At 47.4% G+C, this 13,437-nt stretch overlaps 1 protein-coding gene across 1 annotated transcript in view; it reads left to right on the forward strand.

The window, feature by feature from the left end:
• nfkb2 (nuclear factor of kappa light polypeptide gene enhancer in B-cells 2 (p49/p100)) overlaps nucleotides 1–13,437 on the forward strand; it is a 28,185-nt gene that overhangs the window by 10,638 nt on the left and 4,110 nt on the right. Inside the window, exons 6-24 of the mRNA XM_020622287.1 lie at nucleotides 466–564; nucleotides 998–1,149; nucleotides 2,926–3,038; nucleotides 3,466–3,624; nucleotides 4,069–4,173; nucleotides 4,495–4,583; nucleotides 5,434–5,572; nucleotides 5,906–6,019; nucleotides 6,685–6,888; nucleotides 6,991–7,132; nucleotides 7,282–7,396; nucleotides 7,889–8,096; nucleotides 9,598–9,767; nucleotides 10,420–10,522; nucleotides 11,265–11,440; nucleotides 11,591–11,672; nucleotides 12,244–12,413; nucleotides 12,887–12,998; nucleotides 13,384–13,435. Of these exons, the coding sequence (XP_020477943.1) occupies nucleotides 466–564; nucleotides 998–1,149; nucleotides 2,926–3,038; nucleotides 3,466–3,624; nucleotides 4,069–4,173; nucleotides 4,495–4,583; nucleotides 5,434–5,572; nucleotides 5,906–6,019; nucleotides 6,685–6,888; nucleotides 6,991–7,132; nucleotides 7,282–7,396; nucleotides 7,889–8,096; nucleotides 9,598–9,767; nucleotides 10,420–10,522; nucleotides 11,265–11,440; nucleotides 11,591–11,672; nucleotides 12,244–12,413; nucleotides 12,887–12,998; nucleotides 13,384–13,435 (2,504 nt within the window). The remainder of the gene's footprint in view (nucleotides 1–465; nucleotides 565–997; nucleotides 1,150–2,925; nucleotides 3,039–3,465; nucleotides 3,625–4,068; nucleotides 4,174–4,494; nucleotides 4,584–5,433; nucleotides 5,573–5,905; nucleotides 6,020–6,684; nucleotides 6,889–6,990; nucleotides 7,133–7,281; nucleotides 7,397–7,888; nucleotides 8,097–9,597; nucleotides 9,768–10,419; nucleotides 10,523–11,264; nucleotides 11,441–11,590; nucleotides 11,673–12,243; nucleotides 12,414–12,886; nucleotides 12,999–13,383; nucleotides 13,436–13,437) is intronic.

Raw genomic sequence — 13,437 nt, forward strand, 5'->3', positions numbered from 1 at the left:
CTGAACACGGGCAGTAGGTTCACATTGGCAGAAGAAAAAGAAAGCTCCATTAAAACAGTTCAAGTCTTCAGGTGTCCTGTTCTGTCTGACAGGCTCCTGGAGATCGAAGGTGTTAAACAGAGGAACGAAGCTGTAGCCAAACAACGGGCAGGGTTCTTGACTGACTGATCGATTATTGTTGCTGATGGTCGGTCAAAAGTAGAAAATGTAGGTCTCTGAATTACAGTCCACACAGAGAAGAAGCATAACAATTCATTTACAACAATATGTGAGACATGAAATGATATGAATATGACTGTGAGAAGCTCAGGATGGCGTCTCAGGCCAGCGTGAGCCAGCGATGCGGCTCAGCCTGTAGGAGAAACAGAATCTGCAGCCAGGATCATTTATAATGGATCCTCAAAATAAAAACATTTGTGTGAGGTGTTGTCGACTGCACAGTGAACAGTGTGTCTGTCTTCCCAGAGGGGCTTTCGTTTCCGTTATGAGTGTGAGGGTCCATCCCACGGCGGGCTCCCGGGGGCCTCCAGTGAGAAGAACCGGAGGACCTACCCGACTGTGAAGGTGGGTAATGCGAACAGCAGCGTGTCGACAACCTCATCCCATTGAATAAATGTTTTAAAGGAATGTACACGATGGCGGATGTCCAGTCGAACTCTCTCTGATGGGCTGTTCCTTCTCTGACCAGTCATGTGATCAGGAAGGCATCGCCTGTTTATTTATAAACATTGGTCTAAGAACTAATCAAGTCAAAGATTCATTTACTTTGTTTTTACGTCATAAAATAATGAACGGACAGTATTTTTGTTTTATGAAATATTTTTGAATGTAAACTAGAAAATATGGTAAAATCTGTTTGTTTTTAATTTTTTATATAATAAAATTTGCACCATATAACAAACTTGTTCTTTATAAAATGTTTAAATAGAAAAACAGAAAGCTAAAAAAACCAGACTCACTGCTGCTGTACATGATGTGAACCTGGTCTCTGTCTCAGATCAGTAACTACGTGGGCCACGCCCGGGTGGAGGTGCAGCTGGTGACCCACAACGATCCTCCTCGTGTCCACGCCCACAGTCTGGTGGGACGTCACTGCACCGAGAAGGGCACCTGCACGCTCGATGTCGGCCCCAACGACCTGACCGCCTCGTCAGTATCCAATCCTATCGATGCATGCTATGTGTTGACTGTGTAACAGGGACAGCTGCGTTAAATGTGCATTGGTTTTACCAGGTAGTTTTAATCTGTAGAGGGCCACAGGCAACAGACAACCCGCCACTCTAAATAACACAAAACACAACACAACATCTAAAAACAATAGAATAAAGAAAAACACCAGCCCAAAACAAACTCCTCAGCCGTTTCCGACCTGAACCTTAAAGGATGCAGCCAGTGAGTTTGTCTGCCTGTCATTCCCCACCAACCCCGTCCAGAGACCAGCAGCCCCAGTAAACATGGTGTCCTCACTGTGATGTGTGTGAGTCCAGACCCTGGTCCAGCTCATCGTTCTGGGCCGTAGACCTCCACTGTTGTCCACTAGCCATTAACCCCCCCAGTGAGCCACAACGCTGCATGGGGGGGCAGGTTTCCTCCTCAGGGAACACGGCAGGCCATCTGTCTCCATCACACTGCTCCGCCAGCTTCTCGCTGTGCAGAACGTGTTGGAGCCAACTCTCTCTGGATGTTTGTGCCAAACAACAGAAACCTACAAAATCAGCAGCTGCATCCTTTAACGCTCTGTGACTGCCCTTCTGGATGTCCTTCGACCACGTTTTCAGTCTAAATCTAAAGTTTTTAGGAGGACTGACCTCCGTACACATTGTGAAAATGCAACAGCGCCCTCTGGAGGAGGCTGAGTGCTACTGTCACAAATCTGTCAAAGGTTGTGAATGGCCTTGTGCAATAATCCTACATTAAGCAAACATGTTTAAATGTCAGCAGATTGATCATTACTGCAGCATTGTTAAAAAGAGCAGAGTTGGGTTTTGCTGTTGTATTCATGTATGAGTTGTGTGACACCAGGTTGTAGTACAGTAGGAAACGTGGCACTTTCACTGAGCAGTCTGTACATCTTCGTCCATGGACATCCAAAATAAGCAAGACTACACTTAACCGCTTGTGATACTTGGCGCAACAGAACCCACTGGAAATCCTCAGATACACAGCAAAAAGTGAGGGGAGTCAGGGAGGGTTTCCTTCCTCATCAGCTGCTGCGTTTCTGATGAGCAGCGGGATGACGGAGGAAAAACCCCAAAGAGGAAGTCAGACGTTCCTCTTTCAACCTCCAGTAAACACTAATCTTTTCTATCGGGTGAAAACCAAACAAAAGAACCCATGGAGAAGGGAGTTCACAGCAGTGGAATTAAAAGCTCAGTCTGTAAATGCAGAAGGCTGCAACAACAAATATGAAACTAAATCAGATGCATCAACAAAGTGAGTCAGCAGCGAGCAGGCTGACCTAACTGCTAAAACTATGAAACGTGAGAAGGAACAGACAAGAGTTTACAGTAAAGTACACTGGACAGACTGAACCTAATAACTGTTAAAGAATTTGTAAATAAATAGTTCATTAAAAACTTTAAGTAGAGGAGAATGTTTGAGTAAATATTTAATAATGAAAACTAGAAAATGTGCTGATAAAGCAAACAAGTTGAGGATGTGAACAACATATCGAGTCAAGGACTTGTTTTTAATAACGTACATTTAAATGTGTAAATAATTACAAAAACTATACAGGCTTTTAAAAATAATATTTTTGAATCGAGAACAAATATATATGTGAGCAACTAAGGAACAATGAAGCAGAACTGCGTATTTGTGCACAAATATGTGGCTCAAACAATGTGTAATTCTTGTTTATATGTTATCGATGTAATCGGTGTAAATGTCAGTAACAAAATAGTCTGATGATGTCACTTCCTGCAGGTTCAGTAACCTGGGGATCCTGCACGTGACCAAGAAAGGTGTTGTCGATATTCTCTGCAGACGACTGGCTGAGGAGAAGAAGAGGCAGAAAGGACCTCACACCAACCTGATGGGTGAGAACACCTGAGATCACTGAAGACAAATTTCCCTTTGTCTCCCAGGACAGTAGCACAGACCACAGCGTATCCCTCCACCGCAGCTCGGGGGAGAATGACTATCCTGGGACACGGAGGGAAATTTGCCTTGGATCAACTGTAGCTTTGGAATTAGCTTGGTGCAACAGCTGAAGCCTCATTTGATTCTCACTTGTGCATATGGGTCCATCAATATTGTTTTAAAACCCACTAAAATCCTGAACCGGTCCCTTAAAACAAAAGAACCCAAACTCTCATTTTAATAGTTTGTAAAGTCACAATCGGCACCAGAAGCTGCATGTGAAATACTGGAAGCTTTCATCAGAAGACAGAGTCAGGCGTGAAGTCCAACAGGTTTGCGGCTGTGTGACGAGGCTTCGCGTGTCTGCTGTGTGTCGCCCTTTAGACGCAGAGCTGAGCGCTTGTCTGAAGGAGGCCAAGGAGCTGGGCAAGGTGATGGACCTGAACATCGTCAGGCTGAAGTTCACCGCCTACCTGCAGGACAGCAACGGAGGCTTCACCCGAGCACTGAAACCGGTCATCTCCAACCCCATCTACGACAGCAGTGAGTGCACACGCCCTCGCGTCACACGAAGCTTCTCAACACTCTGGCTCAAATCCCTGCTTTTACTATGACTGTGGGTGCAAGTTGGAGTAAAATACAGAGGTCTCAAGGCTTTTTGGTCTTTGTGACTGAGCTAATGACTTTCTGAAACCAGAAAGAGCCACAACATCCAAAGACCAGAATCTCCCACAGAACGCTCAGAAAACTCTAAATTAATTTGCTGAGTGAGCAGAAACCTGCGCAACACGACTGCGCAAGCCATTGTCTCCTCACCTGATTGGCTGTTCCTTAAAGCAGCCACCACCTGTGCACATTTCCAATCATCATCAGTCTGGTTTAATGCGAGGAGGTTCAGGACTTGGTCCGGTCTCAGCTGAACCACGCTGAAGGATTCTTAATCTCTGACTGTCGGTAACCCTGATTTATTTTTTCTTTCACCTGCAGAGTCACCGAACGCCTCCAACCTGAAAATCTCTCGGATGGATAAGACGTGCGGCTCGGTGCTCGGAGGAGATGAGATCTTCCTTCTGTGTGACAAAGTTCAGAAAGGTGAGAACGTCATCACTGCGTCCTCTGGTAGTTTGGGAAGGTCTCTTTTAGAATGCATGGGTGGTTTGGAGCTGTGCTCTCTTTTCGTGGATCTGGGTCCTGAAACACCGCCAGTGATGTGACACAGTGATTTTGTTTTATAATGAAGAGGTTCCAGCTGTGCACACCTGTAAGATGTGACCTAACGCAGGTTGTCCTAACTCTTGTTGGGATTCACACCGTGTTACCGCTGCTGTCACTAGCTGTATTTGTCTTTCTTGTAATTATTGTTGTATTAAACTGGATAAATCTCCCATCATGCCTCTGTGCTGCACATTACAGATGACATTGAGATCCGTTTTTATGAGGAGGATGACGAGGGAGGCTGGGAGGCGTTTGGCGACTTCTCACCCACCGACGTTCACAAACAGGTGCAGTTGAAAACCACAACAAGCAGCTGAACGGGGAATTCCTCCACTGTGCTGCACACAGCGACACACTAGATCACCACCCCATCGTGCTCATGTTCATCACAGCTTGCAGGATTGTTTTGTCCCATACAGCTTCACACAGACAAAACGATGCAAACACAGCATCTGCATCGCTGACAGCAGTGCCTCCAGAGCTGCAATGAAAGTGACATGTTTTCTGTCTGCCAGTCAAAACACTGGATTCAGATTGTTGTTGCTGTGCATCAGCTCAAACTCATGAAACCTCCTGTTTGTGTTTGTAATTCAAGTGTAAGGACTTTTACAAGTACTGCGACTATGAGTCAGAAATGATCTCATCAGACGTCTCCAACACTCCAACAGGCCACTGGCCAAAGTCTGTGCATGGTTTTGCATATTTAAAAAAACAAAATCAAGTTTCACAGTTCATTCATATATTTCACTGCTCACTTTACAACACATGCCATAACATGAGAGCAAGAATTAGAAATGTGAGCATGCAAATGACTTAATCACAGTGTAATCCACCTTCGGCTTGAGTTGAAAGACTGAAAGTCAGTTACTGTCCATGGAAGTTGGAAGTTTGACAAAATGAACTAAAGGTTCATTCCATAGATTCTTCTGGAGCTTTCAGCTGCAAGTTGAATACGCAGGTCACATAGTAACAATCGGCGAACATCAGACATGGTTAGAACTGAAGATAATTTAGGGCGATGGGGCTGAGAAGACTAATATCTGTTATCTAAGATGAACCCTGGTCAGTAGAACGGGTTTACAATGTTCAGTCCCAGGTTTACGCATGTCAGACTGTCACAGTTTCTTCTCTCCTCAGTATGCCATCGTGTTCAAAACGCCACCCTATCACAGCACAGAGATCGAGCGACCGGTCACAGTCTTCCTGCAGCTCAAGAGGAAGAAGGCTGGCGATAGCAGCGACCCAAAACAGTTCACCTACATACCACAGGTCCAAGGTCAGCCTCCACCCTGGAAACAACACGGCATTAACACATGGAACAAACAGTTTGCTGCTTGTAAATCCCCGGGATGACTGACAGGAGGATGTTTGTGGCTCAAGTTCACAGATTTGGGGTTCCCCTCAGTGGGAAAGGTTGCATGCACCGACTTTCAGTCCTCACCTACCTACTCACTCACATGCTTGTTATGCAGCAGGATCAAAAAAGTTCAGGCGAAGACAATAACACGTTTTCCGTCTCAAACAGCTTTGCGTCTTCCCACTTCTTTTCTACCTTTTCTTTGTTTCCCCTCCGCATTTCATCATCTTGTCATCTTTTGCTCTTGCTCAGACAAAGAGGAAGTGCTGAGGAAGAAACAGAAGCCACTGCCTCACTATGAACCCTGGAGAGGAGGAAGGGGAGGAGGAGCTGGGGGATTTGGAGGAGGAGGAGGAGGAGGAGGAGGTAATGATGGTTTACAGTGTATGAAAGCTTTAGCAGTGGGGATGCAGCGCAGAGTGCTGTGTACAGGAACTGGTGTTCATCGCTGGTGGCGATGAACACAGTCACATGGAAGCACATTCTAGTGTTTTGTATAATTCTGTTCCAAAAGACTGTTAATGTCCAGTGAGACTCGTTCGTCTTCAAACGCGTCACTGCCCGACACCCCAGAAAGGGGGGGGGGGGGGGGACCTTGACCCTTTTGCATAATCTCAAAAATCAACTTTCCTTCACAGGTCCACAGGTTGGTGCTGCTTAAATCTACATAAACAGGTGGATTATCTGAAATATGCATCGTGGCAAAGATGGAAGGGAGGAAAGGTTGTTTTGGTTTTCACAAGACAGGAAAGATACATGTGTGTGATAACACATGGGATAAACAGCAGGTCGAACCCGTTGGTTGGGTGAACTGCAGACGTCAGACTCGTTATTAGAAAGTTGCTTTAGCTGTTGTGTATCAACTGAAAATGATTTGCCCGTTTTGAAATGTTTCTGCTGCCTGGGATCACGTGTTAACTGCCTGATCTCATGCTCGATCAGTGAGGAATCATTCTTTGATCGTTAGATATTACAGGCAAAACCTACTGGAGGAACGTATTTGAGAAAAACCAACTTCCATTCATCTGCAGGGTTCCAGTTCAACCAGCATATGAATGGAGCCGGAGGAGGAACAGGAGGAGGTTTCTTCACCGGAGGCTTCACAGGCTTCGGAGGAGGAGGAGGGACTCAGATGCCAGGCTCCACCCCTCAAACAGATGTTAGCCAGCAGCAGACAGACAGACCGACTAGAGGACAGACTGGATCACCACTACAACAGCAGCTCTTTCAGATCGGTAGGACTCAAAAACCAAACCGATGTTCTGGAAGTTCACGTTCTCTTTGCCGATGATGTGATGGTGTTTGTTTACAACGTCATTAAACTCCTGCGTTTCCAGCTGCAGCCCTGCACAACAGAGCCTCTCACAGCGCCAAGCAGACCACCGCTGCCCTGCTGCAGTACTGCAGCACCGGCGATGCCCGGGTCCTTCTGGCCATCCAGAGACACCTTTGTGGGGTCCAGGACAGCAACGGAGACACGTGAGTAACTGTCGTCACTTTGTTCTCCATGAAACCGGCTAATGTAGCGCACAGCCATCCAGAGACACACCTGCTCGAATCTGAATTAAACTCGCCTTTTCAGTTTAGTGAAAAATGTGTCTGGTGGTGTGGATTTGGTTTTCTCACAGACCTTTACACCTGGCCATCATCCATCAGCAGACAGGTGTGATCCAGCAGCTGATCCACACGCTGCTCAGCAGCCAGCAGCAAAACATCCTCAACACAGCCAACCACCTCCAACAGGTACCTGCCTCTTACCCTGACCTTATCTACTAACCCAGATCACCTTGCTTATGATCTCCAGAAGTCAGCTAACTCATCTAATAATAAGATCAGCTGTCTCCTCACCAACCCAAATGAACACAGCTAATTAACAGGAAGCCAACACCTGGCTAACTTGTCTCTCTGTATGATAACCTACCGTAGCTAATCCAAGTCATCTCAACAGTTGACTACCCCCCGACACGTAGCCAGTTTCATGCTAACCCAGCTGACCCTCGTCAGTACAATGTTCTGTCCTAGTTAATTCAGATTAACACAACTCGCCACCTATGGTAGGTAGCTAATTAACTAACCCATCTAAGTCACCACAATAGAAACAACTACCTCTGACAGGTAACTACACACAGCTGTTTCCTTGACCAATGTACCACAAGTCATTGGTAACTAACCTACCTTGTACAGAACCAACCATCACCTGACCACTAACTCCTCCCCCTCTTTTGGGCGATACAGACTCCTCTCCACCTGGCGGTCATCACCCGACAGGCAAAGGTGGTGGAGGTGTTGGTGAGGGCAGGAGCCGACCCCAGTCTGCTGGACAAAGATGGTCGCAGCCCCCTCCACCTGGCAGCACTGGCCGGAGACAATGCCACACTCCGCCCCCTGCTGGCTCACCTGGGAGAACACCACGCCCACCTGGTCAACACGCCCGACTACCACGGTGAGAGAACGACCCCCTAAAATCGCAGTTACTACATGCCTTCTTCATTAGCCTGTTAATAATAATGGACCTCGTTAGCATCACGGTTTCTCTAAACACTTGAGGTCAATGAGTTAATTTTCATATTAATCATAAAACCTTTGACATTAAGCTTCTGTCACCACGGAGCCTTGCTGGTTCCTCAGATCAACGTTCGTAAAATGTGTATTCGATACCGTGAGAGAGAATCCAGTTACTGATCAACACTCACCGGCCACTTTATTTGGTACGCCTGTACAATGCAACACCTCTGCCTTAACATCTGTCTCTATAGTTTTGTCCTCCCCAGCTACATACATGAGAGGGTCAGAATATTAGGAACACATCTGAATATAATGTAGCCCAGTACAGCACCACCTTTAACTGTGGCCTCAATAATAAACGTGGAATTGCGTTTATACATTTGACAGTTTCACCAAAACCTGAGACATTCTGAGCTTCATAACCACAGATGTTAAGGTGGAAGTGTTGCATTGAAGTGTAGGTGTACCTAATAAACTGGCTGAGTGTAGAGCTGCAGCAGAAAATGAACTGATAGTTTAATAGTTTTATTCAAATATTTCCTTAAATGTCAGGATCTTATGCTTTTTTGTCCCACATGACAAAATATATCTGGGTTTTGGACCAAAAAAGAGACACTTATAGATTTGATCATGTTCTGACATTTTACAGACAAACCCATTCACTGAGTTAGAGTAAAAAAAATCTGGAGCCATTCTCACAGGTTTGAATCTAAAATAGGAAATAAAAAGTGTTGAAACTTCTTCTGTCAGTCCAGCTGCACAGTTTGTGACGAGCTGGAAAACCCCGGATGGCTGATTAGGGATCTGTCACAGAACAAACCAGTCAAACCTGAACATGGACAGAAATTAGGTCTAAATCTACTTATGATCAAATAACTGCTCCAGGACCAGCGTGCCCCTCACATGGTACATCGGCTGCTTCTCTGCCTCAGCAGACGAGCACAGCTGCTGCAGTCTGCACCTACAGACAGCGGTGGAAGACGTACTCGGGTCCTCTGCTGAAGTCAAAGTAGCAGTACAACAGTGTAAACATACTGTTAAATAAAGTAAAACTTCAAACTGTTATTAGCATCAAAGTACTAAAAGTACTCCTTATGCAGAATGGCACATTCCTGTATATCGTGGTGTTGTACTATAATGACTGATGCATTACTGTGCACGTCGTATTTAGATCAGATCAATGCGGTCTTATCCTGTATCTTTTGTGTTAATTTGGTTCTGAAAAGTAACTAGTAACTGAAGTTAAAATGTAGTGAAGTCAAAGTATGAAGTAAGAGAAAATGAAAATACTCAGCTAAACTAGATTCCTCAAGTAAAGTTACTTAGTTTCCACCGTCTACAGAGATATTAACACGGGCTACGGCCACTGTTGTTTCACGAGGCCACTTCAGGCCAAACAGTTAATGTTTCACGTGTGTGTGTGTGTGTGTGCGCGTCAGGACTCCACCCTCTGCACCTGGCGGTGAGGAGGGACGGCGAGCGCTGCCTCCGTCAGCTGGTGGAGGCTGGAGCCAAGATCAACGCACCTGAGCAGAAGAGTGGGAACACTGCCCTCCACCTGGCTGTCAGAGAAGACCTGTTCAAGGTGGCCTGCATGCTCATCACAGAGGTAACACACACACACACACAGTTTGTTTCGTAGTCCATAGGGACTTTACATTGACTTACATTCATTTCCTGTAGACTAACCTTAACCAGAACCACTACTTGCCTAACCCTGACCCTAACCTTAACCTAACCCTAAACCATGTTGCCACCCTAAAATTCAATTTCCTGCCCATGGGGACCTCAACTTAGGTCCCCACCATGAAATGGGTCCTCATGAGTTGGTATGGAGTCAGGAAGAAGTCCCCACATAGCAGGAAAAACACGTCCACACACACACACACACACAGGTGTGCTGCTGAAATGTCAGCAGGTGACCAACTGCAGGACTGTCGGGTCAGGCCAACTTGGTCTGGCACAGGGGTTCCTAATAAACTGACCACTGGGTGTACGTTGTTTACTCCACCAGCTTTAATGGTTTCTGAAATAGGACCTTGTTGTAATCGATGCTGCTCACGTTAATGTCAGTAGTGATTACCACAGTGCACCAGTGAAACGTGAACACGACTTCAGTGTTTTCTGGTGAGAGCAGATCTAACGTACGTGACTGTTCGCCTCAAGTCAGAGATTTCTTGTTGCATGTGGCTCATAGCTGGGATCCAGTCTGCTCTAATGATTCCTTGGTTAGTAAGCGGCTCTCTGTTTGTGCTGTGCAGCTGAAGGCTGACGTGAACACCTGCACGTTTGGAGGAAACACACCGCTCCACCTGGCTGCCAGTCTGGGCTCCCCGACGTTCTGCTCCATGCTCGTTGCAGCAGGTAAGACACTGAAACACCGAGTGAGCACTGAGCTCGTTGTACTGCTGTTCAGTCTGAGGCGCCAGCCTTCCGCTCGTTTAGTCAGGGAGAGAACCTTGGTCAACATGGAATGAACGTGTTCTCAACACGTTCCTCTGCAGACTGAACAAGAAATGTTTGTACTCATCTAGTTCTGGCCTCCATCGGAGGCCGGTCGAGCTCCAGCAGCAGCCACCCGCCACAAACATCCTGTGGGTGGGCGCCTGTAGCCGTGGCTGGCTGTTAGGAGCTGGGGGCTGGGTGATCAAACACCACATGGCGGGACGTGCAGTGTGGCCTGAGCACATTAGGCTTTAGTACAGGTCAGCACTGAGCAGGTAACAGTAGTGTTACTGTGTCGAACCCACGAGACTAGTACTCGCCTACTAAATGAGCAACCTGTATGTAGCCAGGTGCCGACCTAATGCAAAGTCTCTAGTCTGCAGAGGCCACACTGCACCATCCCACCGTCGGGCGTTTATTCACCCAGCTGTGGCTGCGGCTGCTGGCGGAGCTCAGGCTCTCTCTCAGAAACGGACCGACATGTCTCATCACGTCGGTGCTGATGCAGGGAGAAAGTTGCGACCGGCCTTTAAAAGCGTGAAACAGAAAAGCCTTTTGTGACCCAGCGAACACGTCTCTGCATCTGTAATTAGCTGATGGTGAAGCAGGAGGAGAGCGGAGCGTTTAAAACCCCAGCTGAGCGACTAAACCTGTGTTTCAGGTGCTGACAAGAACATAGAGAACGATGAGCCGCTCTTCTTCAGCTCCTCTTCAGATGAAGAGCAGGACGGAGATGAGCCAGTGAGAGAGGAGGAGGCTGTCACCCCCTCCCAGGACGTCAACCCTCGCAAGAGACGTGCAGGACATACCCCTCTGGACCTCGCCAAATGCCAAAAGGTAACGAGTTCCACCTTGGTTTTAGTGTTTCCACAGAAAACACCTGAACCAGACTCCTCAACAATCAGTGTTTGAGAATAACCGTTGTTTTCTGACCAGTCTGATGCTTTTTCCTAAAACATCTTGAGAAAACTCCCCTCGTCTCCTCAGGTGAGGAACCTGTTGAACTCCAGGCAGAGTCCGAAGTCGAGCCGTCACAGCAGCAAGAAGATGAAGCCGAGCAGCAGTGAAGGTTCGTGTGTCCTCGTTCTGCAGCTGAGGCAGACACAAACTTGATGTGCACAGTGTGGAGGTCAGAGGTCAACAGCCAAGTATCACAGCGCAATGAGTTAAACTTCCTCTGACATGAATTTAAAGCCACAGACAGTTCAGAGTGAAGCCAAGTAGAAAGGAAACGCTGAAGCCCAGCCTGGTTTTCATGTTTAGAGGATAAGGCCAGTGATTGTGTCGGTTTGTGTCCCAGCATGTTCTGGGCAGCGTGCACGCAGCAGAGACCAACGGCTGTGCACAGTGACGCCCTTTGCTGGAAACCTGCCCCCAGTGCAGCTGGTCTCACTGGGGGGTTTAACAGTAGACACGGTGGTGTGTGAGAGTCCAGGGTCTGGACTCGCATCACGGTGAGGACACCATGCTCACTGATGCTGCTGGTCTCTGGACGTTGGTTGTGTGCAGGAACACAAATGCACAGAATCACTGGCTGTGTCCTTCGAGTCACATATTTAGCAGCAGACTTGTGATCAGTCTGGTGAGCAGAGACATCTGGCTGAGTTCTACTGTCCAAACCCACTGTGTGGACATTGCAGAGGCGGAGGGCTCGGGACTGGACGAGGACACTCTGACGCGGCTGGTGGAGGTGCTGAGTGTCGGAGACGTCCCCTGGAGGAAGCTGGCAGAGAAGTTGGGTATGATGACGCTGACTCACCTGTACCAGGACAGCGCTACGCCCTGCCACCACCTGCTGCAGTACTACAAGGTAACCAATCCACAGAGAGCGTGACGTGAAAACAGCTGCAGCATCTGGGCATGTAGTGATAACAGCTGTCCGCAGCTGTAAAACGGGTGGAAACTAACTAGTGCATTTAATACTAATACTGCAGTTTACTATTATTATTATTATTATGATACTGTGTCCATCACTTTAATGCTGCAGCTGCTAAAGGTGGAGCTGATGGTAACTACCTTATATACTTATACTGGGAAGTACTTTCCATCCTGCTGGGTAGCTGGTGGATTTCCTACTGGGATCAATAGAGTCTGATGGTTCTACTGGGTTTGGTTTGATTCATCTGATTCTGGACCTGAAGGTATCAGGTACATGTAGTGTAGTAAAAAGTACACGGTTTGTCTCTGACATGGAGTCACAGGATGAAGCAGCAGGACGTGGAAATACTCAAGTGAAGTACATAAAGTACAATACTTACCTATGAACGTGAACTGTGTGTGCAGCTGGGTGGAGGACCGGTCGAAGGTCTGGTCGAGGCGCTCCAGTCTCTGGGTCTGTCGGAGGGAGTGCGACTGCTGAGGAACACCGAGCGGCAGGACGACAAACACAGCACAGGTAACACGCACACACACAAGGGTTTAGTCGTGGTAAACACTAAGCTCAAGTTGTTGAACCGTCATCACCCAACAAAGTGCATTTAGCTTCAGCATAAACTCAGCTGCGAGTCCGACTTCTTCTCTTAACTACGGCCACAGCTGCTGGTAGGAGGACAGCTGGACACAGCTGCAGCCTGAGTGTTGTCCCAGAGCAGCTGGTGTGGACACTGCTCAGCCATAAGCCACTGGCAGTGTCCACGCTTTACAGCTTTAAATACCTGTTTGACAGGTAACACGTCGCATCAGACAGCATCTGCAGCTCGTTTCTGCCACATAGAAATAAAGTGACGTTACCAAAAAATAAAACATGTTCTCACCTTGTGTGTGTGTTTCTGTCTGATCAGATGCCACGGTCGACAGCGGCTTCGGCAGGCAGCCCATGGGAGGAGGAGAGCCGC

Source organism: Monopterus albus, unplaced genomic scaffold (genome assembly GCF_001952655.1).
Source record: "Monopterus albus unplaced genomic scaffold, M_albus_1.0 scaffold277.1, whole genome shotgun sequence".
NCBI lineage: Eukaryota > Metazoa > Chordata > Actinopteri > Synbranchiformes > Synbranchidae > Monopterus > Monopterus albus.